The sequence below is a fragment of the Aythya ferina genome (assembly GCF_964211825.1).
Source record: "Aythya ferina genome assembly, contig: HAP1_SCAFFOLD_42, whole genome shotgun sequence".
Lineage (NCBI taxonomy): Eukaryota > Metazoa > Chordata > Aves > Anseriformes > Anatidae > Aythya > Aythya ferina.
This window is the reverse complement of record NW_028181459.1, coordinates 379,834-405,605: the sequence shown is the minus strand read 5'-3', so window position 1 is coordinate 405,605 and position 25,772 is coordinate 379,834. Positions and strand designations below refer to the sequence as shown.

The following is a 25,772-nucleotide window of genomic DNA, read 5'->3' as shown; positions in this document are numbered from 1 at the left end:
TTTGAACCCTCTACCAAAAATCAGGATGTTTACTTAAATCCCAACCCTATGTCCCAGTTAGTAAAATACATTAATGTATTACTTGGCTGGGCAGCAGTTTAGAACTAAAAGATATACACAAATATTTCAGTTTTAGTACATGCAAATAGGCAAATCTGAATGAGGTAATGGTGGCCAAAACCTGAAATTATTTTGCTGCAACCTCCTAAAGAATAAAACACTGAGACCATGAAGAAAAGACAAAAATCAAAATATTGACTAAGGAAGGAGAAAAAATGGCTTTGCATTTATACTGACAACAATATTCCAGAGCTTGAAACACAGCCTCTTTCCTAATATGTCATACCTTATAACTACCTCTCTTAGGAGTGATTACTATCACACATTCCAAAAGGAAAAAATGCCTCAGAGAACTCTAAAGGAGAAGTTAAAAAAGTGAAAAGTAAAGGAGAAGAGAGGATCTCCGTAAATGCTGCTCCCAGGAGGTCAGCACAGCATGGACCAATTCTGCAAGAAAATAGTTTAAATGCTAGAAATTTACTTTGTTTGCTTCAACATGATGCAGACTATAGGACTCCCCAACACTTTCATTAACTAAATCAAACTGATGCCGATACGCCACACAGATCATATCGTTACTGTCTCCAGTAGGTCCATCCACCAGTGTCATAACCACTGGAGGGTCAGAAAAGCATATTTCCTATGAGATAAATAATAGTATTATTCTCTTTTTCAGGCTCTTAGTGTGAATATTGCATTACTCCATGAATTTACAAGGATGTAATCTAAGCAGAGAAGCATGATACAGAACAAGATGACAATTTAAGAAGTCTGAAATATTTCTTTGGCATATCAATGATGGATCTCCATTGTATTGCTTTTCACTTACATCTGTCTGGAGGTTCCAGATGATAAAATGCATGCTCTTTGCCTTTTTCCTCCACTAGCTGAGTGCTGCCCAGTCTGTAAAAGTGATTAGTGATTAGATTACACATACCCAGATGTACTGGAACTCATCTACTGGAGATTCAGGTAATGACGGCACAGAGCTGCTGGTTAAACTGTTGCATGGATTGTATTTCTTTGTGATGAGAAGTAGTTTGTTCCGAATAGCCACAACAATCCTCAGTTCACTGCCATGGTGAGTATTAATGGCATACAAATGGCAGCCTAAGAAAAGAAAAACAATTTAGGTTGTAAGTATTTGGGGTAAAGACTGTTTTTTTTTATTTTTTAATTTTTGTTCTGTATTTGTATGATGGTTAGTACAATGGGTATCTGATACCTGAGCACCACACAATTACAAACATCCCAACAGGATAATATTAAATTCTAGAAAAAGACAAAAGGCAGTAAGTCTTTTGAAAACTATTTCCCCCCTTACTCCTTTTGCAAGTAAAAGAGTAAATATATGTTTTTTTCTTTACTATTCTGCAGTTTCCAGCTTTCCAAGGAAGCTTGATGCTGAATATCGGAAAATGTTTACATCTACTAAAATAATCTGCAATACCCAAACTATTCTAAGCATTACTAATTAAAAAAGATTTGCCATTGTTCTTCTACCTCACAGTGACCTTTATTTCAGTCTTACATCCATGCGTAATTTTTCTTATACCCCTCAATCCTGAAAGCAACATATCTGTTTTTCACCAGAGCTTTTCATCAGCAGTGACTGCCAAGTAACATGGTATTGTTTTACCAAGTTCTCAAATGATAGGCTGGACCGTACCCTATGTTATTTTCACACATAAGCTTAAAGTTTGAATTAACTGTCCAGAGATAAAACTAAAGGTGAATACCTACAACAGCCTCAAGGGAGCTAATAAACCCTGGCAACTACTGGCACAATACCACAGTGGACACTTTTCATACAAGATAATAAAGCTACCTTTTGTTCTCTCCAATTTATTTTCTCTGCAGTCATATTTGCTTCTTATCATCTGCTTTGTTTCTATATCTTTTTGGACAGCACTCAATCTGAAGACAAGGAGACGAGAGTCTTTTCCTGAAGATGGAGAAAGTCAGGAAACAGCAAATTAGAAAAAGACAGTGGTGGTTTGAAATTAATACTTCCAAAGAGATGAATCACCTAACAGACAGCATTGCCATAAAAGCAAAGTTAAACAATTTTGCTTCTCTGAGTGTAAGCAGCAATGTGACAGGAAGACTGCTTGTGAACTCTATCTAGACTCTACAGTTCCAGTAAGCAACCCTTTCAGTTCACTAGCAGAGTTTCCCATCACATGGTGCTGCGGCAATAAATAATAGGAGCCTCAAAACAGTGAAACCTACACTGCTAGAAGACGGTGAAAATACGACAGATACAAACTAAAGGCAAGGGAAGAAGGGTTAACTTTAAATTCTGGAACCATCCAGCCTAGCAGCTGATACCTGGATCCTTAACAGAGTCTGAAAACCTTTTGGATGCGGACTGGTTTTGCTTATCAGTTCTTCAAAGTTAGGCAAGTTAGGTTCAAGGCATATTCCAACTGCAAAAATAGCACAGCATCCACCACCACGGCTAAATGTTTTTTTCCACAAAGAGAGACATGAGCGGAATACACAACTCCGAAATTTAAAATAAATAAATAAATAAATGACACACTACTATTTGCAGTTGGAAATAAGCTATTGTTAAGAGTAGTTTCTTAACTAAAAGCCAAGTTTCTTAAAATGCAAGTAAAACAAGATTTTCTGACAAAAGTATACTCTCTTACTAGTCTAGCTGGTATAGTCAGTGTGGATCCAACCGTAAATACAAAAGCAAGATCACATGTGCTGCCTTCAATTCTGATAATAGATAAACATGAATCTGGGCAGCTTCTGGAACCTTTATGACCTTCTTTTCCCATAGAAAGTGTAAGAGAAAAGAAGATGCAATGTTTCCTTAAGTTCACCACAACTTGAAACACTGATCAACCAGCAAATTCTTACCGTCAACACCGATAAAAGGAAAATGAAATACATGCAATCTCTCTCTTTTCAAGAGCGTACGTACAAGAATGCGTGCTTCCATGAATGAGTTCATGGAGGAAGAATGGCAAGCAAAATTCACCCTTTTGAAAGGAAGGCTAGAAAGCATAAGCTAAATCAAATGTTCAAGAACAGCGTTACTACTCATTAAGTCAGCTCTGCCTCTTTGTCAGGTGTGTCCTATAGGATGCATCCTAGAGATTGCACTCCTCAATGCGTTCCTCTTTCAGGATACTAGTTGTTTTGCAAATGTCCCAAATAACCCCACTGCGGTGTTACATCTGTGGCTGCTCATGAAACTGACTATCAGCCAAGCTTTTCTTTGGTGTCGTTTTTTTTAAGAGAGTTTTTCTTCACCTCCTACAGACTTGATTATTCCAAGTGAAGGAGCTCTTCCTCCTTCCCCCTCACCATGTCTAGGTGTTTCACAAAATAAGTTGTAGCAAAAAAATAAACAAACATGTTTGGAGGACAAAGTGGATCCACTTCTATAACTCATCTCTCATTACTAAGACAAATTTAATCAACATTAGAAAAGAGAGCACTGCTACCAAAGCAATTTCTGCACCTGTCATTAATACCACACGTATTGTTGGTGCCTGAAATACCCCCTTCTTTTGGTATGCTGACCTGAAAACTCTCAGTGATAGCATTATCTTCAGTTCTAGTTTCACTGTTAACATTTCCTCTCTCTCAGAAATGCAGAGGGTACTAGAAAGCAGTAGAAACAGGATTTTCTTCTGAAATGAGCTACCTTAAAGTGATCTCAAACCCGGTTGTTAGAACTGAGTGCTGGATAATACCACATTCTATGGGAACATTTTCATAACACAAACATCAGTCTTTCTGCTTGAGTCTTAAAATACCAGTTCTACATCGATGCACTTGAAGTCCATCAGAAGGACGCATTTAAAGTACATACAAAGTTAACCTTTTAATATATTACTGTATCCTAAAAACCCATAGAGTCTTTAATACCAATTTGTACACCCAATATAAGATTGCTTTTACCCATCTAACATTTAACTAGACTAAGGCATAGTCTGAAAACACTTTCATACATTTTCAAACATTACACTTTCATACCAGTATCAGTTCTAAATACTTCCAATGAAAAGTTATACAGAAAAGTTATAAACATTATGTGGGGTGCTTTTTAACCCAAGTAACAAAGATCTTCCTTGTACTGTATCTTTCACTATAAATAGGCTAGGAGGAGGAAGAAATACGTCCACATTTTGCAGACTGACAACTTGGCTTACTGAGAAAAAGCATATTGCCTGTCTTAAAAACTGAAATTCAGATTCCTTTCTCTTTTCCTCTTCTGTCAACAGTGCAGCAGCAGATTTAAATACATCTAAATGAACAAGATCTACATACATCTTGCATTATCTAGTTGGTGTTCCTTTGTTTCTCTATTATTTATCCCTGTAGATTGATTGTTCACAGATCATGTTACACCAAATTTACTGTGCATTTATTAACTTTAAATTTATTAACTCTTTTGAGACTAGAAATACTTCTTGCCTTTAGTTTTCATTAGTTTAATTAGCTATCGATAGTTTAGCTGTTCATAAATGAAAGGAATGGCCTATGTGAAGTCTGAAAGTTTTCCCACAATTTTATACCTCTTTTTGCTTTATAGTCTTGGCCATATTGCCAAAGACTCATTAAGGTAGTGAAGCTTAATTCTTCCCCTCCTACAGACATAATTTCTTCAAAACAATGCTGCTGTGCATTCAGAAGAGATACTATGGGGCAAAAGCTCAGCCAGGTGTTTCAGATCTCTGGATAAGGTTTCCATCTTCCAGACTCTCAGCCATGAAAACAAAATCTTTTAACGGATTGATTTCATTTTACTAAAGATAATAATCAAAGCTTCAAGCAGCCTGGAAACCATGTTACCTTCTGAAGAAGAAAGAGGACATTCTGGTATTTCATAAGCCGTCGGTGCTTGAGGAGAACTTGAACTCATTTCCTTAGAACTGCTATGAGATGATCCCCTTACTGCAGCAGTAGCTTTAAAATAAATATCTGACTGAAATCACAAAGAACTCATCATTAGTACAGCAAAACTTTCTTAAACACTTGCTGAAGAAGAGCTTAAATGTTTGTCCACTATGTTCTATTGCCACTGTTGCTGTATTGCTGCTAAGTTAACTACAGCTGGCCACAGAAAGGCTATCTCACTGTAAATGGGGAGAACTTCTGTGATGTTCAGAAGAGCATTTGCCCTGTAAATAATCAAATACTTCAACTCTGCATTACTGCAAGCAATAAAGGACAGTTAGATCAATTCTGATTCTCACTGTACTCACTACAAGCTAAGAACACACAAATTAACAGTTAATGCAAATCAGAAAATGTGTCAGTTTTGGTTTGGTTTGGGCTTCAGCAACTCTTTATGTGAATTAGGTCCCAACACCTCACAAATAGGCAAACATGCTTTTCTCGTGTCTTACCCTTGATGCTACAAGCTGAAGCTCAGGCACAACTGCTGTGTGGACTAAGTTTCCACTCACCACTAATCGGATCTCAATGGAATCAGTAGTGAAGGCAAGGATAGAAGGGAAAGCACAGACTGCAATGAAACAAAAATTATTTTGCAAGGAAGAATGATTAATGTAAATGTTTCTCAGATGCTCCCTGAAAACAATTCTTGAGGATCTGACCTACTCTGGTATCTCCCTTTCCTATGACAAGATTTGTCTACTGTACTGTTGGACATTCAGATACAAGCCTGAAGAAAACTTCACTCTCCATCCCTCGCAGAATATAAACTGAATGGAAAATAAAAAATAGAAAAAAAGAGACAGGAAAAAAAAAAGTTTATCAGAGGAAAAACTTGGCCCCAAGGCTCCACTTATTAAAGATACCATATGCAGAATCTTAGCTGAAGTGGCATCATGAATGCAACACGCTTAGAGAACCACAGAATCATCTAGGTTGGAAAAAACCTTCAAGTCCAACAATCAACCTGACCTACCAAGTTCCATCATTATGTCCCTTGGTGTTGCAGGAAGCACGGCTGAAAGCACGACAGACACCAGTAGAGTCAGATCATGCTCCATTTTATTGCCCAAATAGCCTAACTTTTATAGTGAACGTAACAGGGGTGGATAGTGTTTCACACAAAATTATTGGTCAAAAGCACTCAGACAAACAACTACAAGAAAACAACCCCACCTGCAAGAAAACAACCCCTCTTGTGATCAGCAGTCATGTAGACCTTATCCTTGAAGCCAGCTACTGGTAACAATATTTTTCTAAATTCCTCAGTTGGGCGATGTGGGAACACTGTCATGGGAACTTCTCATAGTTGCCCTGGTAGCTTGGTTTGCTCAGCTGCAGCAAGCCATGGGATTTTTGCTGTTTCAAAAAATCCTTCAACACCTTGGTGTTATGTCAACACCTCTCCAGGGATAGGGATTCCACCACTTCCTTGGGCAGTCCATTCTGAGGACTATTCTGACATTCTGAGGGTTAACCACCCTCTCCATGAAGAAATTCTTATTTATAGGAATTTATTAACCCATATTTATTAAATTTTATTATATTAAAAATAGATTTATGTATGTTAAATTATTTTTAATTTTAGATTGATTCTTATATATTCCTAGCACACATGCTGCAATTCCACCAACAGCCAAGTGCAAGCCTAAACAGTAAGGAAAAAAGGGTAAAAGAGGTATGTTCTTACCAACAGCGTAAGGAACTTGATTCCAGCTAAAGTGAAAGTCGTAAGCCGATGACTGGACGAGTGGAGAACCTCCATTAAAAGCATACACCTTTCTATATTGGCAAACATCTGTAACAAAAAAAGGAAAAAAAGAAACCTCCAATATCTTACAGCACAAATGACAAACACCAACATTATAGGTAGATTTTACAGAAGTGTGGATAATACACAGATAAATATCAAACATTTATGCAGAAGTCCCTCTATATCTAAACAGACCACAAGGGAAACGTGCTTCCTTTGTGAATACATTTACAAGATAAAAATAGTAGAGCTACATTTTAATACCTTGTCAGATTTCACAAAGTAAGTATTGTTCTGTTTCAGCAATCATCAGCTCCTTACTTTGTCTATGGATGGAGGAATAGTTAAGAACATTTCTGAAAGTGATGTAAGCAGAGCTGTACCCCTCTGACTGTAAGAACTACCCTTCAAGCAGCCACATACTAGCACAGTTTGTGTTCTTTGAGGATTGTAATACACATGGCATACTACAGATACCAAGATTTCATTAATCATATAACTTGTGAATCTACTACTTCTCTATTTTTAGGTAAAATCTCTTTTTTTTTTTTTTTTTCTGTAATTGCTGTCCTTAAACTTAAACTAACTTTATATCCACAAGTGTAAAAAAAAGGTCTTGTTTGAAATCCAAACTTAGAACACTGTCAAATCATGTGTTTTCATACTTGTTCCATGATGATACTTTCATAATTGTAAAACTGTCACAAGACCATAAGAGGTTTCCCTGTGACAGGGCCCTACAAATAGGGATTCAAGTTGCTGCAACCCTGTGCAACAGGCTTTAAGACCTTAGGATCAACCAACTTTGTTAGCTTTGGCTCTGTGACGAGCCTACTAGAGTAGGACTGATTCTGCACAGAAGGACAGGTTTGGGAATTCACACTGCTCTGTCTCAGACCTTTTAGTTCTGAAGCAGTACTGAGTGAACCAGAACTAGGTAGGATTTGTTAAACTACCGAAACCAATGAGGCCTCACAGAGCATACAAAGATACACTTTAGAGACTTTTTCCCTGGGGTACCAATCTAACGGCCAATGCTAGAATACGTAGATGTATTGATCCTGTTTCCATCAATGCTCTCTTTGGAAAGGCAAATAGGACATGCCATCTGAAACAGAAAGTTGTGCTTTGTCCTTCAGCATCACTTCATAAAGGACGTTTCATACTCGTAACTTTGATTTTCCTGAGGACTGAAAGCAAAACTACATGTGTACAGCACAGAAGAGCATACCCATATGAAATCCAAGGCCGTTTTATAAAAAGAGATTAAGAGAATTACAATTTTGAAATGTGCCAGCACAAAGAAGTGCGCAGAAGGAAAGAAAGCACAATGACAGAATGGGAAAGCAGAAAGAAGAAAAGGGGTGGAATACTAATTTGTACATGTCCTAGAAACACCCAGTGTGAGACTAGGCAAAGAATAAGATAAATCTGAAGAAATAGGACTTTTGTGAGTAAGATGGTAATGTCTGTCCAATTACACACACCACAATAAAACGGTACTTCCATTTCTAGTCCTTCCAACATGCACTTAAATTGAAAAAAAAAAAAAAGTATTTTGAAATACTTTCCATGAAACACTGAAACTTTAAAATACAGATCTAAACTCCAATGAAGAAAGAATTACATGTTGAGATATTATCATTTCCAGTCTTCCCTAACTACTTACAGTTATAACATAATAGTAGGCCAGCTTCACCATCTTCATATACATCAATAGCTGCAACAAAATTTACCTGCAATGATAATAGGAAAGGGTAATGATCAGGCAGATAGGATACTGATGTTACTATGACCAGGTTTTGACTAAGAAGCAATCAAATCAGTTGGTGCACAATTACAGATAAAAGAAAAAAAAAAAAAAAAAAAAAAAACTATTTCTTTTTTGTGATTCATTTTCAGGATGCCGATAGGATGGAAATCAATTTCTTTTGTATTCAATGCTGTGTTTCAGTAATGCCTATTCAATTTTGTACCTTCAGTATAAATACATACCTACACTATAAAATGATACAAACATACCTAACTTACTTGACAATATAAATTTTGGGAAACTGAGATATTTCAGGGTAGCTTTGAATCACAGTTCACCCCTCCTTAGGCAACCTGGTGTGCCCCGGCTCCCCGGGGCTCACCATATTGATGCCGGCCTTAGCGCGGACGCCCGCTCGGCATAGCGCACTGCAGCCCAGAACTCCTGGGCTCAAGCGATCCGGCGGGCTCAGCCTCCCGAGCAGCTGGGACTACAGGCGTGCGCCACCATGCTATGCTAAAAATAGCAATTCTTTCCAAAAAGTGAAATCTAAAAAGCTCGACTGAAAATCATGACTGGCAGAACGATCAAAAGTGCCAATTACTGGATCAAAACCACTAACAGGTACATTGATTGATGTGGATGTACTTCAAGAATTACTGAATAAGCTGAATTTAGAAACTGAGAACCACTGCTGGATAAACTAAAATGGTTTTTGCATAGCATAGGCTACTTATATTCTCATACTTTAATCCTGTATTTGTCTTTTACAGTTAAATTAAAAGAAAAACAAGACACCCATAAGTAGTAGTATATACATTCAGAAAAGGAGACCTCCCTCATGAAATACTTAAGACTGGATTAGACAAATGTCTCCTAGACCACACTATTTGCTACTTGGGCAGGGCTGGAGATTGACTTCATGAACTTCATGGCTTTCCTTTGTGCAATAAAGTAGGTGTTCTCTTGATTTAAGACAAATATAAGGCAAGAACTGTTAAACAGACCTGGAAGCTTATATATATCTATACAAAACACATTTTGACCCATCCTTTGTAGCAACTGAAAGACATTTCTGCTTTGTGACCTGTGGAAATAATTTGGTAACCAATTTCAACAACACAAAAATCACTGGCACAGATCTAATTAACTTCCTGCTTTGTCTGTGTTCTCAAAGGAAATAAGGGTTACTGGGGAAGAGAACAGAGGGGGGCGATTCTTGACTGTCCACATTCTTTAATTGTATTTCCTTCTTAATCCAGATTAAAATAGATTCCCATTGCTGTGGAGAATCTTAACACTGTATTGCCAATGCTAGGAGTACCAACCCTCTTCATCATCAAATCTGAATAAAAACACAGATGATTTAAAAAAAAATCAACAAGAAGCATCAAATCAAAAGAGATGTCCCTTATACCATTATGAGCAGAGAAGTCAACAGAACACAAGAGTAACCCTGTAAAAGGTTCTTCTTTTTTTTTTTTTAATTACGCTTAAAGCTATACATTCACATCCATATTAAGAAATTATTGAAATTATTTGATTTTCAAAATGCTGAAGATCATTATCTTCCCAGCAACAGGAAACATTTGAACCCTCTACCAAAAATCAGGATGTTTACTTAAATCCCAACCCTATGTCCCAGTTAGTAAAATACATTAATGTATTACTTGGCTGGGCAGCAGTTTAGAACTAAAAGATATACACAAATATTTCAGTTTTAGTACATGCAAATAGGCAAATCTGAATGAGGTAATGGTGGCCAAAACCTGAAATTATTTTGCTGCAACCTCCTAAAGAATAAAACACTGAGACCATGAAGAAAAGACAAAAATCAAAATATTGACTAAGGAAGGAGAAAAAATGGCTTTGCATTTATACTGACAACAATATTCCAGAGCTTGAAACACAGCCTCTTTCCTAATATGTCATACCTTATAACTACCTCTCTTAGGAGTGATTACTATCACACATTCCAAAAGGAAAAAATGCCTCAGAGAACTCTAAAGGAGAAGTTAAAAAAGTGAAAAGTAAAGGAGAAGAGAGGATCTCCGTAAATGCTGCTCCCAGGAGGTCAGCACAGCATGGACCAATTCTGCAAGAAAATAGTTTAAATGCTAGAAATTTACTTTGTTTGCTTCAACATGATGCAGACTATAGGACTCCCCAATACTTCCCCAATACTAAATCAAACTGATGCCGATACGCCACACAGATCATATCGTCACTGTCTCCAGTAGGTCCATCCACCAGTGTCATAACCACTGGAGGGTCAGAAAAGCATATTTCCTATGAGATAAATAATAGTATTATTCTCTTTTTCAGGCTCTTAGTGTGAATATTGCATTACTCCATGAATTTACAAGGATGTAATCTAAGCAGAGAAGCATGATACAGAACAAGATGACAATTTAAGAAGTCTGAAATATTTCTTTGGCATATCAATGATGGATCTCCATTGTATTGCTTTTCACTTACATCTGTCTGGAGGTTCCAGATGATAAAATGCATGCTCTTTGCCTTTTTCCTCCACTAGCTGAGTGCTGCCCAGTCTGTAAAAGTGATTAGTGATTAGATTACACATACCCAGATGTACTGGAACTCATCTACTGGAGATTCAGGTAATGACGGCACAGAGCTGCTGGTTAAACTGTTGCATGGATTGTATTTCTTTGTGATGAGAAGTAGTTTGTTCCGAATAGCCACAACAATCCTCAGTTCACTGCCATGGTGAGTATTAATGGCATACAAATGGCAGCCTAAGAAAAGAAAAACAATTTAGGTTGTAAGTATTTGGGGTAAAGACTGTTTTTTTTTATTTTTTAATTTTTGTTCTGTATTTGTATGATGGTTAGTACAATGGGTATCTGATACCTGAGCACCACACAATTACAAACATCCCAACAGGATAATATTAAATTCTAGAAAAAGACAAAAGGCAGTAAGTCTTTTGAAAACTATTTCCCCCCTTACTCCTTTTGCAAGTAAAAGAGTAAATATATGTTTTTTTCTTTACTATTCTGCAGTTTCCAGCTTTCCAAGGAAGCTTGATGCTGAATATCGGAAAATGTTTACATCTACTAAAATAATCTGCAATACCCAAACTATTCTAAGCATTACTAATTAAAAAAGATTTGCCATTGTTCTTCTACCTCACAGTGACCTTTATTTCAGTCTTACATCCATGCGTAATTTTTCTTATACCCCTCAATCCTGAAAGCAACATATCTGTTTTTCACCAGAGCTTTTCATCAGCAGTGACTGCCAAGTAACATGGTATTGTTTTACCAAGTTCTCAAATGATAGGCTGGACCGTACCCTATGTTATTTTCACACATAAGCTTAAAGTTTGAATTAACTGTCCAGAGATAAAACTAAAGGTGAATACCTACAACAGCCTCAAGGGAGCTAATAAACCCTGGCAACTACTGGCACAATACCACAGTGGACACTTTTCATACAAGATAATAAAGCTACCTTTTGTTCTCTCCAATTTATTTTCTCTGCAGTCATATTTGCTTCTTATCATCTGCTTTGTTTCTATATCTTCTTGGACAGCACTCAATCTGAAGACAAGGAGACGAGAGTCTTTTCCTGAACATGGAGAAAGTCAGGAAACAGCAAATTAGAAAAAGACAGTGGTGGTTTGAAATTAATACTTCCAAAGAGATGAATCACCTAACAGACAGCATTGCCATAAAAGCAAAGTTAAACAATTTTGCTTCTCTGAGTGTAAGCAGCAATGTGACAGGAAGACTGCTTGTGAACTCTATCTAGACTCTACAGTTCCAGTAAGCAACCCTTTCAGTTCACTAGCAGAGTTTCCCATCACATGGTGCTGCGGCAATAAATAATAGGAGCCTCAAAACAGTGAAACCTACACTGCTAGAAGACGGTGAAAATACGACAGATACAAACTAAAGGCAAGGGAAGAAGGGTTAACTTTAAATTCTGGAACCATCCAGCCTAGCAGCTGATACCTGGATCCTTAACAGAGTCTGAAAACCTTTTGGATGCGGACTGGTTTTGCTTATCAGTTCTTCAAAGTTAGGCAAGTTAGGTTCAAGGCATATTCCAACTGCAAAAATAGCACAGCATCCACCACCACGGCTAAATGTTTTTTTCCACAAAGATAGACGTGAGCGGAATACACAACTCCGAAATTTAAAATAAATAAATAAATAAATGACACACTACTATTTGCAGTTGGAAATAAGCTATTGTTAAGAGTAGTTTCTTAACTAAAAGCCAAGTTTCTTAAAATGCAAGTAAAACAAGATTTTCTGACAAAAGTATACTCTCTTACTAGTCTAGCTGGTATAGCTGGAAACATAAGCACGCTTTCTTAATATACATGTATAGTCAGCGTGGATCCAACCGTAAATACAAAAGCAAGATCACATGTGCTGCCTTCAATTCTGATAATAGATAAACATGAATCAGGGCAGCTTCTGGAACCTTTATGACCTTCTTTTCCCATAGAAAGTGTAAGAGAAAAGAAGATGCAATGGTTCCTTAAGTTCACCACAACTTGAAACACTGATCAACCAGCAAATTCTTACCGTCAACACTGATAAAAGGAAAATGAAATACATGCAATCTCTCTCTTTTCAAGAACGTACATACAAGAATGCGTGCTTCCATGAATGAGTTCATGGAGGAAGAATGGCAAGCAAAATTCACCCTTTTGAAAGGAAGGCTAGAAAGCATAAGCTAAATCAAATGTTCAAGAACAGCGTTACTACTCATTAATTCAGCTCTGCCTCTTTGTCAGGTGTGTCCTATAGGATGCATCCTAGAGATTGCACTCCTCAATGCGTTCCTCTTTCAGGATACTAGTTGTTTTGCAAATGTCCCAAATAACCCCACTGCGGTGTTACATCTGTGGCTGCTCATGAAACTGACTATCAGCCAAGCTTTTCTTTGGTGTCGTTTTTTTTAAGAGAGTTTTTCTTCACCTCCTACAGACTTGATTATTCCAAGTGAAGGAGCTCTTCCTCCTTCCCCCTCACCATGTCTAGGTGTTTCACAAAATAAGTTGTAGCAAAAAAATAAACAAACATGTTTGGAGGACAAAGTGGATCCACTTCTATAACTCATCTCTCATTACTAAGACAAATTTAATCAACATTAGAAAAGAGAGCACTGCTACCAAAGCAATTTCTGCACCTGTCATTAATACCACACGTATTGTTGGTGCCTGAAATACCCCCTTCTTTTGGTATGCTGACCTGAAAACTCTCAGTGATAGCATTATCTTCAGTTCTAGTTTCACTGTTAACATTTCCTCTCTCTCAGAAATGCAGAGGGTACTAGAAAGCAGTAGAAACAGGATTTTCTTCTGAAATGAGCTACCTTAAAGTGATCTCAAACCCGGTTGTTAGAACTGAGTGCTGGATAATACCACATTCTATGGGAACATTTTCATAACACAAACATCAGTCTTTCTGCTTGAGTCTTAAAATACCAGTTCTACATCGATGCACTTGAAGTACATCAGAAGGACGCATTTAAAGTACATACAAAGTTAACCTTTTAATATATTACTGTATCCTAAAAACCCATAGAGTCTTTAATACCAATTTGTACACCCAATATAAGATTGCTTTTACCCATCTAACATTTAACTAGACTAAGGCATAGTCTGAAAATAAAGGGCAATGAGAACTTCCACTCCAGATCTCAGTTTCACTATGGTATACAAATACAAAACAAGAGGCAAGGATACTAGCAAGAACAAAAGTCCTTTCTCTCCTCTAAATGATTCAGAAAGCACCCACAGCAGCATTCAAAAATCTCTTCAACTTTTTACACAAAAACTCTTTATCAAAATATGCTTGAAGCATCATGAATTGATGCCAGTAATGCCTAATCCTGTTACCTCAAAATGGCTTGTAACATCTCTCTCTTCAGGTTTAACCAATCAACACAGCGTTTTGACTGTTAAATGCAATTATCTATTCTAGAAGTTTCATAAACTAAGCTTCAGATACAACTACCCTTTTCAGATCTTCAAAAATGTCACCCACCCGCCAGGTGTCTTCAGAGATGACTGCAAATGCCTCTCAGGTAATCTCAGCTGGTTCTGCAAGGGTTCCAGGATGAATTTCATCAGGCCCAGCCAAAATGGGCAACTCCCAATGATATGAAAGGAACCACATTTTACCCTTAGCTTGGGTAAATGTCACTTCAGCTAATATTGAGCAAACAGACATAATGTGGTAAAGAACAATAAAACAACCAGATTTCTAATTATTTTATCTGTGTTACACATACAGATCCTGTTCTTGCACTGTCCATATTCACCTCACAGACTTTTGGGTAAAAAGTACCTAACTGAAAAAGTGCATATTTTAGGGACATTTAATCCTTTTGAAATGAGGGTAAAAAAAAAAAAAAAAAAAAAAAGTTGTTTGGACAGACGGGTTTTAAGTTTTTTTTGTTTTTTTGTTTTTTTATACCAGAATATTCAAGAGAATATAATCTATAGCACTAGAATGTGGTTATTGTTCATCACAGAACAAAAACCAGTAACACATTTGGTAGAACAGTGACAGCATAAGTAATTTCCTCCACGTTTTTGTACAACCGAACAAACACATTATTCAGCTAGGGAGATTTCCAGAGTGTTGAGTTCTAAGAGTAGCTGGAGACCATCTATATACTGGTGGATGACAAATCTGACATGCACCAGTAATGTCTACCTTCAGCCCAGAAAGTTAATCATATCCTGTGCTGCACAAAAAGTGTGGCCTAGAAGGTCGAGGGAAGTGATACTCCCCCACTCCACACTGCCCCTGTAAGATACAACCTGGAGTACTGGGTTCAGCTCAGGTGCCCCCAGCACAAGAAGGACATGGACCTGTTAAAGTGGATCCAGAAAAGGGTCACAAAAATGAGGGCTGGAACACCTACAAGAAAGGCTGAGAAAGCTGTGTTCTTTTAACCTGGATAAAAGAAGGCTCTGAGGAGACGTTATTGTGGCCTTTCAATACTTAAAGGAGGCTTATAAGAAAGAGAGAGAGAGACATTTTACAAGGGCACGTAGTGACAGCACAAGGCGTAATAGTTTCAAACAGAAAGATGGTAGATTTAGCAAAGAATTTATTCCTTATATCTAATCTATGAGAGTGCTGAGGCACTGGAACAGGTTGCCCAGAGAAGATGTGGATGTCCCATCTCCTGAAGTGTTCAAGGTCAGGCTGGATGAGGCTTTGGGCAACCTCATCTACTGAAAGATGTACCTGACCATGGCAGGGAGGTCGGACTAAAAGGTCTTGAAAAGTTGTTTCCAACCAAAACCATTTGATGATTCAATATGGCCAGTTTCAGGTTTGCTCTGAAGCATGATTCTGAGCATCTAGAGATTTTTTTCCACACCTTTTAGAAAAACAAGCAAACAAACAACAAACAGTACTTGTTGTATGCATTCTCTTATTCTAAATGAGGCATCTAATGCACTTGCCACTGATAAAAACATGATTACCTCAAGACACTTACAAACCCTAAAGCCACAGGGCATGTACGTAAGCAGCCCAGGGGAAATCAGCAAAGGGAAAGCAGTGGAAAGATCTGAAAAGGAGAACAATAAACTCAGAGCTCAAAAACCTAATTACCATAATTAAGAATAGCTATGTGATGTGACAAAAGGTGATTATATAAATCTAGTGCTGTGGGAATTAAAATTCTACAGCATGCTTCCAAGTTAAAAAACAAAAACAACTCTTAAAGAAAAGCACCTAGGGCATTCCCTTCTACTGGTATGTCTGCCAAATAAACAGTTAAACAGACATTCAAATAAGAACCAAATAACAAGGACCTCTCCTACCTTCGTCTGTTCGGGCAATCAAAAGATCCAGAGCTTCCAACACATGCATCTGCTTTATTTGGAGAGTTTTATCAAATACTTGAACTGATGGCTGACCATCTAAAAAAGAAAACACACATATTTCTTTAAAATTCTGCTAAAATTTGGTAGTCAATGGTTCTGAACTATTTCTTTCTAATAAAATAAGTCTTGTTTTTTCTCACGAAAATGAAACATTCTGCACAAAGCTCGTATGTATGCTGCAGCATCATAACCAGTTCTTCCTTATAGGAGTGTTTTATCATTGCCATGGATGAAATTATGCAACTGAAGCCTGAAAGGGACCTTTCTTTCGAAAGTCTGAAAATTTTCACTGATAACTAACTTCATTCCCTTAGTCCCAATGGCCTTATGTGGCACACAGAAGATAAGAGGTCAAACTAGTAAAAGCACTGCTATGGAAGAAAGAGGCTTTCATCACCACATAAGCCTTGTGCTTCATGTTCATTAGTATCATCAAGGGCTAAAAAATCCAGACGCTCCTTGAGTTTGGGTTTGACATCATAAATCTTTTCAGATGGCCAAGATAACAGCATCTGAAATAACAAAACATTCAGAAATCTGCACAAAAATTGGCTCCAAATAAGAATTCTGATGCAGAGAAAAAATCTGCAGCTAGATTACATAAACGTAATAGATTCACTTGGATTGGTACTCTCCTTGCAGGTGAGGACTTACCAATTACCTAAACAGAGCTTATGAACATTTATTTTGAAGAAAATGGTCAGATACAAAAATAATTGACACAAGAACACAGCATCATTTACTAACCATCAATTAACAAGATGCCAGCGTCTGTAGAAACCAGCAAGGACTGGCCCCAGGAATCTGCACAGACAACTTCATGAGGAAAATTACTGCAGAAAGATTGGGACTCCCAAGGCTATGATGTAACATAAGGGATACGTATTAATTATGCTAAGAAATACTGACCATATAGACACGAATGAGATAAGACAGTGACATGTAAGAACACGTAAATACTTTTGGCAGGGTACATTTCTTAAAAGTATATTTTTTGAATTTGAAATAACAAAATCTAATTAATTTTCTTGCAGAGAAATACTCTCCCTCCCAATTGGATTTGGAGACTAATAAGTATGATACACTCTTGGAACACTGGAATTAAAACCCAAGCAGCTGATATTCAGTGCAACCCTGGAAATTTCTTATTAAACAATTCAAATACAGACTTAAAATATATGCACCACCATGCATATACAGTTTGATTTCATTTCATGGTTCATTTGTGATATTTAGACATGGTACTGCTAAAACTACCTTTCCCCCAAATTGTTCTTTTGTCATGTGTTCTCTGTACTTACCTCCTAAGCTCTGTCCCCTCTCCCCTCTCTTCTCTAATATTAAGTATTAAGCTGCAGTCTGAAATTCTACAAGCACTTCTGAAGCTTCTATATATAAGATGCACCTGGAAAAGTGTAATTTACATTTTTCACTCCTATGCCCTGTAAAAAAAATGTAGTTACAGGAAATAAAAACACAACTAAATTTTGCTTTAAACTTGACAAAGATGTTAAAATAATCAAAAGATGATTGGTTATAGAAAATACTATGGTTTTTTGTTGGTTTGTTTTGTTTTGTTTTTTTTCTTTCATGAAATATGCTCAGATATAAAAATATCCAGACTTGCATTAGCATGAGAAGTACTACTACCATCAGGCTCATCCTTTATTCATTTCCTATGGGCTGAAGAATCACTTTAACACACTATACGTTACAACTTTGCTGCTATAGTATCTAATCAGAAAAGTAAATAAACAATATATACAACTGATATACAGTGCTATGCTCAATTGAATTTAGTGGTTTTTTTTTTTTGGAACTCTCCTTACACAAATGGGTTCACTCACCTCCTTTTTACAGAAGCTGGTGGTTGCCAGGGTAGGTGGTGTATCCCCTTTCACAGTGGTTTTCAATTTCAGCGCCTAATACAAACAGGTATTTTAATTAAATTAAGCTTTTGTCACTAATATATAACCTAAAGTCTAAGAAGAAAGGACAACTTAGGATGACAAAGTAGCTTACAGCTTGGAATTGCTATTACAGTTACTAAGAAAGAAGGGGAATTATCTATACCTTGAAGAAAGACTGCACTGATCACTATGGAGCTGCAGCCAAAGCCTACATAGCTTATATAAAAAAAGGAAGCTCAAAACATGAAGTGTCCAACATAGTAATCAACAGAACGACAGCATGAAATCATAGAACGGCTTGGGTTGGAAGGGACCTCAAAGATCATCCAGTTCCAACCACCCTGCCATAGGCAGGGACACCACTCACTAGATCAGGTTGCTCAGGGCCTTGTCCAGTCTGGTCATGAACCAAGGATGAGGCATTCACAACTTCTCTGGGCAACCTGTTCCACTGCCTCGCCACCCTCCAAGCGAAGTATTTCCTCCTAACCTCTAATCTAAATCTCACCTCTTTTAGTTTAAAGCCATTCCCCCTTATCCTGTCTTTATCTGATTAAGAATAGTTGCTCCCCATCTTTTTTTTTACGTCCTCTTTAAGTACTGCAAGGTTGCAACGGGGTCACCCCGGAGCCTTCTCTTCTGTAGGTTGAAAAGCCCCAGCTCTCTTAGCCTTTCTTCAGAGGAGAAGTGTTCCAACCCCTTGAGCACTTCTGTAGCCCCCCTCTGGACCCACTCTTAAAAGATAAACATCCTTCTTGTTCTGGGGGGCCCAGACCTGCACACACGACTTCAAGTGGGGCCTTAGAAGGGCAGAATAGAGGGAGACAATCCCCTCCCTTAACCTGCTGGCCATTCCTCTGTTGATGCAGCCCAGGATTCAGTTGGCATTCTGGCCTGCAAGCATGCACTCCTGGCTCATTTCAAGCTTTTCATTCACCAGAACCCCCAAGCCCTTCTCTGCAGGACTGCTCTCAAAAAGTGCTCCTCCCAGTCAGTCTTCATGACCAGGATCGCCCCAAACCATGGAGGCCATGTTGGGTGCGCAGAGCATGCCGGGAGATGCAGTTCTCGGGCACGGGACTTCCTGGAGGCCATGTTGGGTGCCCAGAGCATGTCGGGAGATGCAGTTCTCCAGCATGGGCTTTCGGGCGGCCATGTTGGGTGCCTCTTTTGTTCAAAAACACTGCTGCGAAGCTCATGTAACCACCTCCTGATAAGCTGCTAAACTAGTGTATCAACATCCTGCATTCCTGTCTCACGCTGGGCCAACATGACCAAATAAAGAAAGAAGTTGAACCACAACGCCGAGGAAGACTACGGCCTTCATCTTCACGAGCACCAGAGGGACAGAGACGGCCCCCCAGCAACAGTGCGCGCAGTCGCAGAATATCCCAGGATGTGCTGCGTAATCCCAGAATTACCAAGATATAAAAAGGGACCCTGGCGGGTGTAATACACAATAAATGTTTGTTCATTGTCTTTTGTATTATAAAAACAAGGAGTTCTGTTTGAGGAACGGGAGTTGTGAAAACTCCTTTGCTAGACACTATGAAAATTCTTTTGCTTAATGTAACAAAATAGAGAACCCCCTCCCCTTCTCTCCTTCTGCATCTCAGTAGCCTCTTTTGTTAAAAAAACACTGCTGCAAAGTTCATGTAACCATCTCCTGATAAGTTGTTAAACTAGTGTATCAACATCTTGCCTTCCTGTCTCACGCTGGGCCAACGTGACCAAATAAAGAAAGAAGTTGAACCACAACGCGGAGGAAGACTACGGCCTTCATCTTCACGACCACCAGAGGGACAGAGACGACCCCCTAGCAACAGTGCGCGCAGTCACAGAATATACCAGGATGTGCTGCGTAATCCCAGAATTACCAAGATATAAAAAGGGACCCTGGCGGGGGTGAGGTGCACGCCGTTGGTGGAGCCGAGACTCCCCGGCCGCCCAGCGCTGTTTTGCTTGCTGTTGCTTACTCAATAAATTCCTTTCTATTATTAATGCAATGCTCTCTGAAAATTAATTAAGGGGGCAACTTATAACAAATTTGGTGCCGTGACTCGGATGAAGGCAATCTGATTGAAAGACCTTCGGAGGGGGCGCCCCGCTGATTTCAGCGGCCTTCGCTAGGACTGCTTTCATTCAAATCCTTCACCGACGAACCCTAAATTCGGCAGCAAGCAAATAAAGCCGGCAACCCCTAGTAATCTTTGTGCACGAAGACCGAACGAAGACTCAGGAGTGAGTAAGTATAGGCCGGTGATCCGTTCGGTTGGGGTTGGGTATCCTGGAGCGTGTCGCTGTGAGACGTCCAATTGCGGACGAAGCGAGTGTGGACCCCTCGGTAGTGCGGTTCCCACATCCCGCGAGGGACTGGGCCACGAAAAGGGGGAAGCGATTTGTGTGTGTGTGTGAAGGCGCTCCAGAAGATGGGACAGAAGAAGAGTAAGCCTTCTGGTCCCATGGGCGGGGTAACGTCTGATGTTAGGTTACCCCGGGATTAATGATTAAAAATTGGCAGGATTCCCCTTTTAGGCGGGGAAGGAATAAAGTAAAAATGATACATTATTGTGTTGAAGTTTGGGGTGGTAAACAGATTCGAGGAGACCACCTTTACTGGCCTGTATTTGGGTCCTTTGAAGATTGGGTTTGCCAGGCCCTAAATATTTATGTAAACTCAAAAGAACCTTTTAGTTTGGAAGAAAGTGAATATGCACACTTGTGGATCAGCTCGGAAACTCGAGCCAATTTATATCCTCTAAAATAAAAAGGAGGGGATGGGAGGCACAAGATAAACCGAGAATTAGAGATTCCAGCCCCACTGCCTCCCTATATTCCACCACCCCCACCTGCAGCCCCTCCAACTCCCGGGCTTCCTAATCTGCAACCCCGGGGAGACTCTGATAGCAACTCTGATTCTAGCACTCAGGGATTAGTGACTAGGAATATGTGGCAGTCCCCATTAACTCCAGGGACGTCTGAGATTTTAAGAAAGAGACAGGAGGAGGGTAAGCGATCTTTAATGGCAACTGGCATAATGTTTGCAGCTGCTGAGGAATAATTCTAACTGGAATAATAACTGTACATTGTATATTGTATATATAAAAGCCCGGGCATTTTTGTTAAAGTGTTCTTTTATACATATGTTAATATGTTAATATGTAAATATAAGAACTGCCATTGAGGTGTATGTCTAAGGGAACAAAATTTGCCCAGGCATATTATCGGCTCATCAGGTTTAAATGTCCCCAGTGTAATTGTCTACAGGCAGTTAATTTACAGTGGTCTGTTTTTACTTGTGTATCTGTATATTGTGGATTTTGGAGGGATTGGGATTGACTAGTAAAGAGCTTCTAGGAAAACGGTGGAATATTAACCACTGTAGATTACAATAGGAAAAGTTCAAAGCAAAGAAATCCCGAGGAAAAGCCTCCTAGGATGTATACTAACACATTGGAGGGATATAGTGGGGTGAGAGGGTACAGAAAGTAAAAGAACTCTTATCAAATATTGTAATCAGTGGTGGCCACTTTATAAACTAGAGGATGGAGCGGAGTGGCCCCTAAATGGAACTACTAATTATAACACCATATTACAGTCAATGTTTTTGTGGAGAGAAGGAAAACAGGATGAAATGTTGTATATTGATGTTGTTTCAGCATCTTGGAGGGAAAAGGTATGGAATTAAGTTGGCCCCTGACTGAGCCTTTGATGTCGGCATTAGAAAAGTAAAGGCTAGAGAAAGATAAAGGAAGTGTTAAAAGGTTTGTGGAAAGTGTTAAAGGTATTCGAAGTTGAATGAGCAGGGAAAGGTGATGTAGGTATTATCTAAGTAACAGTCTAGAAGTTTTGGTATATTTGCATATTTGCTGTGGTGTTTGTTCAGTTTCCCAAGCATCGGGGAGGGGGGAACAGCCTGCTCCACCAGGGGCCTCTCCAGCGGCCGCAGGGGGGCTTCGGCTCCAGCGCCTGGAGCGCCTCCTCCCCCTCCTTCTGCACTGACTTTGGTGTCTGCGAGGGGGTTTCTCGCTCTCCTAGCCGCTGTTGAGCAGCAGGTTTTTGTTTGTTTCTTTGTTTGTTTGTTTGTTTTCGTGGATGTGCTCTCACAGAGGCACGGACTGTGTTGCTATGGCTTGGCTCTGGGCAGCAGTGGGCCCCTTTAGGGCCAGATGAAATTGTCCCTTATCTACCACGGGGAGGTTTCTGTTTTTGTTTTGTTTTGTTTTTCACGGGGGCTGCCACTGCAGTTTCCCACCCCCACACCCCTCACACACCCTCGAACCTTGCCATCAAACCCAATACACTGGGGCAGCTAAGTCATTACTGACTTGTAAAGTATCAGGGATTAAATTAACTAATGAAACCCTAAATGTGATGGGGGTAGAACGGACTGGGATAACAGTGCCACTTTTGAGGGATACCAAGCTGAGACCAGGGGATAAAATGATCACGGGGCAATTATTGTATGTACCCAAGGCAGAGACTAACTTGTTGGGAAGGGATTTGATGATTAAATTGGGCATTCAACTAGTAAATTGTTAGACTGGAATAACAGTGTTATTAATGGAGTGCTCTCAGGCCCTGAGAGCAAACGTATATTCACCTCTGACTGGAAAGACCCTGAAATGGGGGCGGAAGCAACAATATAGGTGGACAATTTTACTTTAGGGGTTTACAGGGCCACCTATCTATTTGGGTAAATTCTAAAAAAGATTTTGGAGCAATTACAACCTCCCAAGGAGGTATTAATGTTATAAATATGTGGATCATTTTAAGGAAAATCGATACTCCCTGATGGGAGAGAAATGCTGAATAAAGTGATAATGAGGCAAATATTAACTGTTTTACATCAGAAGAATCATTGGGAGGTGCAAGCAATGTGTGATGTTGTTCTAAGAAAGCATGTCTGTGTAGGAATATATACTTTAGGGAAGCACACATGCAGAGGATGTACTATATGTCAAAGGGTAAATAAAAAGGTCTTCTGTAACCTATCTAGAGGGGGACGGGAGCCAGGGCTTTGACCTTTCCAAAGTATACAGGTAGACTTTACTGAGTTACTTGTTTGTCCTAATTGACCACGTGACTGAATGGGTGTAAAGCTTTACTGCAAGGATTAAAGCAGGCCTTAGAGATTGAGTGGGATTTTCACAGCCCTTGGCACCCCTCCTCTTCTGGAAAGGTAGAGCGAATGAATGGTGAAATTAAGAAACAACTAACAAAACTTGTGCTGGAAACTAAGGCTTCTTGGTTAAAATGCTTACCTCTTGCACTGTTAAACATATGGACACAACCCAGAACTGATATAGGAATTTCTCCTTTTGAAATGCTATATGGTATGCCCTATGACTCGGAATTGCCACTTGATCACCCTCAATTCTAATTAAGACTTGGAAAGAGACTTTTTTAACACCACTATGGGGAAGGCCCCTATGTTGTTTTGCTTACCACAGAAACAGCTATTCGAACTGCGCAGAAAGGATGGACGCATGCCAGCCGTGTGAAAGGACCAGTCCGGGAAGGTAAATGGGAGGCAGCTCCAGGCCCTGACGACTTGAAGCTGACACTAAGACGGACTCGATAAGTATTGTGTATTATCTGTGTATCGTGGGAAGGGGAGGAGGCCCTGTTTCGAAGGCTCCCTGGTAGGTTCCCCTGAAGAACACTGCTGCTGCCAAGAAGAACCGATACCTTGTAGTTCGCTGCAACCGAACTGACAAGCGAGGCAGAGAAGTGAAAACGGTGGGGGACGGAGGGGCCGACAATTTAGATGGGCTCCGACCACCTCCTACGATACATGGGAGTCAGTATCATCGTTTTGGTCAGCTATGGGTCTGCGCATCCCCACCAGCCTTTTAAATGGAGCTTAATCAGATGGGAGGATCAATTCATCATCCAGCAAACAACGACAGCGGGTGCTCCCAGTTTCCGCATCACATTATGTGACCTGGCGTCAGTGCAGCCATGCTTTAACCTATCAGGATTTCATTTCTGCCCAAGTTCTAACCCAGGAAAGGGGTACTGTAATTACCCGAACGTGTATTATTGTGCATACTGGGGGTCTGAAACCATTGCTACGGACTGGACACTCGGGGCTGGTCAGAATAAATTCTTACAAGTGGATATGGGCCGCAAGATTATAATTGACAAGTGGATCCCCGTTACAGGTGGCAAGGGCATGGTATAGGGTATACAGGAACCTTCCACGGAAATAAAGAAATTTGCAAGGTTCTATATATAAATATAACAAACTTGGACGATACTAGCTGGGTACTAGGAAAATGTCAGATTTTACGAACACAGAACAGATAGGGGAGGACTCATACTAATAAAAAGGAGGATGCTGATAGGCCCCAGGCAGTAGGAACAAATGAGGTATTGTCAGAAAATGTCCAGGGAATCCAGCCTGTGGAAAATACTACAGTGCCAACCCTCGGCAACCCTACAAGCTCAGGTAAAGCTGAGAATGATAACATAGTTGAGAATAACATATGGGGGGGTCATGAATGCCAGCTACCAATTATTAAACAAAACAAGCCCAAATGTAACAAAACACTGTTGATTATGCTTTAGTATAAGGCCTTCATATTATGATGCTATTGGGGATCCTGGGGAGCCCACCCACACAAACAAGAACAGCCCTCTACATTGCAGTTGGGGAAAAGACATAAGGGTAACACTAACACAAGTCACTGGAGGTGGTAGGTGTGTGGGCACGGTTCCTAGTGGGAAGTGTCACCTATGTAATACCATGGAGAATGGAAAACAATCAACCGAGTGGCTAATCCCAGCCAACAACGCTAGGTGGGTTTGTTCGTGAGTGGGTGTAACTTTTTGTCTATCACTAAAACTCTTTAATGCGTCTCGTGATTTTTGTATACAGGTGATAATTATACCAAGGATTCTATACCACCCTGAGGATTGTATGTATACCCAGCACACAGTGGCAAGTTATCATCTGGAAAGACGGGAACCATTCATGGCTCTAACTTTGGCCACCCTAATAATCCTGGGAGGAGCTGGAGTGGGGACCAGAGTAGCCTCATTGGTTAAACAAAATCAAGAATTTACTTCCTTACGCGTTGCTGTGGACGAGGACCTGACCCAAATTGAACAATCCATCTCGGCTCTGGAAAATCTATCAGGTCACTTTCAGAGGTAGTGTTACAAAATCGTAGGGGATTAGATTTGGTATTTTTCAACAGGACGGGCTGTTTGCAGCCCTGAAAGAGGAATGCTCTGTATGCTGATCACACTGGAATGGTAAGAGATACAATGGCAAGACCCAGGGAAGGGTTGGAAAAAAGGAAACGGGAGAATGAAGCCCAACAGAGCTGGTACGAATCTTGGTTTAATTATTCACCTTGGCTTACTACTTTATTATCAACAATAGCAGGACCTTTGTTGTTATTAATAATAGCACTAACTTTTGGACCATGTATTTTTAATAAATTGATTGCGATTGTAAAGGGATGTTTAGAA

The 25,772-nt window shown here is 39.5% G+C and overlaps 2 protein-coding genes and 1 long non-coding RNA gene across 3 annotated transcripts in view; 1 reads left to right on the top strand and 2 right to left on the bottom strand.

The window, feature by feature from the left end:
* LOC311428313 (uncharacterized protein) overlaps positions 1-25,772 on the bottom strand; it is a 290,619-nt gene that overhangs the window by 254,876 nt on the left and 9,971 nt on the right. Inside the window, exons 6-13 of the mRNA XM_084539831.1 lie at positions 11,967-12,083; positions 11,076-11,248; positions 8,406-8,472; positions 6,674-6,781; positions 5,436-5,554; positions 4,879-5,011; positions 1,889-2,005; positions 998-1,170 (exon numbers count right to left, since the gene is read on the bottom strand). Coding sequence (XP_084395957.1) covers positions 998-1,170; positions 1,889-2,005; positions 4,879-5,011; positions 5,436-5,554; positions 6,674-6,781; positions 8,406-8,472; positions 11,076-11,248; positions 11,967-12,083 — 1,007 coding nt within the window. The remainder of the gene's footprint in view (positions 1-997; positions 1,171-1,888; positions 2,006-4,878; positions 5,012-5,435; positions 5,555-6,673; positions 6,782-8,405; positions 8,473-11,075; positions 11,249-11,966; positions 12,084-25,772) is intronic.
* LOC311428321 (GTPase-activating Rap/Ran-GAP domain-like protein 3) lies at positions 15,008-19,298 on the bottom strand. The gene is made up of 5 exons (XM_084539843.1): positions 19,066-19,298; positions 18,228-18,302; positions 17,128-17,239; positions 16,318-16,416; positions 15,008-15,869 (listed from the first exon to the last, which is right to left on the bottom strand). The coding sequence occupies exons 1-5, from the start codon at positions 19,141-19,143 to the stop codon at positions 15,850-15,852; spliced, it is 384 nt and encodes a 127-aa protein (XP_084395969.1). The 5' UTR covers positions 19,144-19,298; the 3' UTR covers positions 15,008-15,849.
* LOC311428322 lies at positions 19,739-25,735 on the top strand. Its single transcript, XR_014687641.1, has 2 exons — positions 19,739-20,535; positions 25,174-25,735. It is a non-coding gene; the product is annotated as an uncharacterized lncRNA (long non-coding RNA).

What these genes read in the sequence shown, in the direction of transcription:
- LOC311428321 (XM_084539843.1), bottom strand. Translation starts at nt 19,143, where the DNA reads ATGGCCAGCAGGTTAAGGGAGGGGATTGTCTCCCTCTATTCTGCCCTT. An exon ending in ACTTGAAGTCGTGTGTGCAG is followed by an intron (nt 18,303 to 19,065) that starts GTCTGGGCCCCC and finishes TGTTTGTATTAG; the next exon opens with GCGCTGAAATTGAAAACCAC. An exon ending in CCAGCTTCTGTAAAAAGGAG is followed by an intron (nt 17,240 to 18,227) that starts GTGAGTGAACCC and finishes GTTACATCATAG; the next exon opens with CCTTGGGAGTCCCAATCTTT.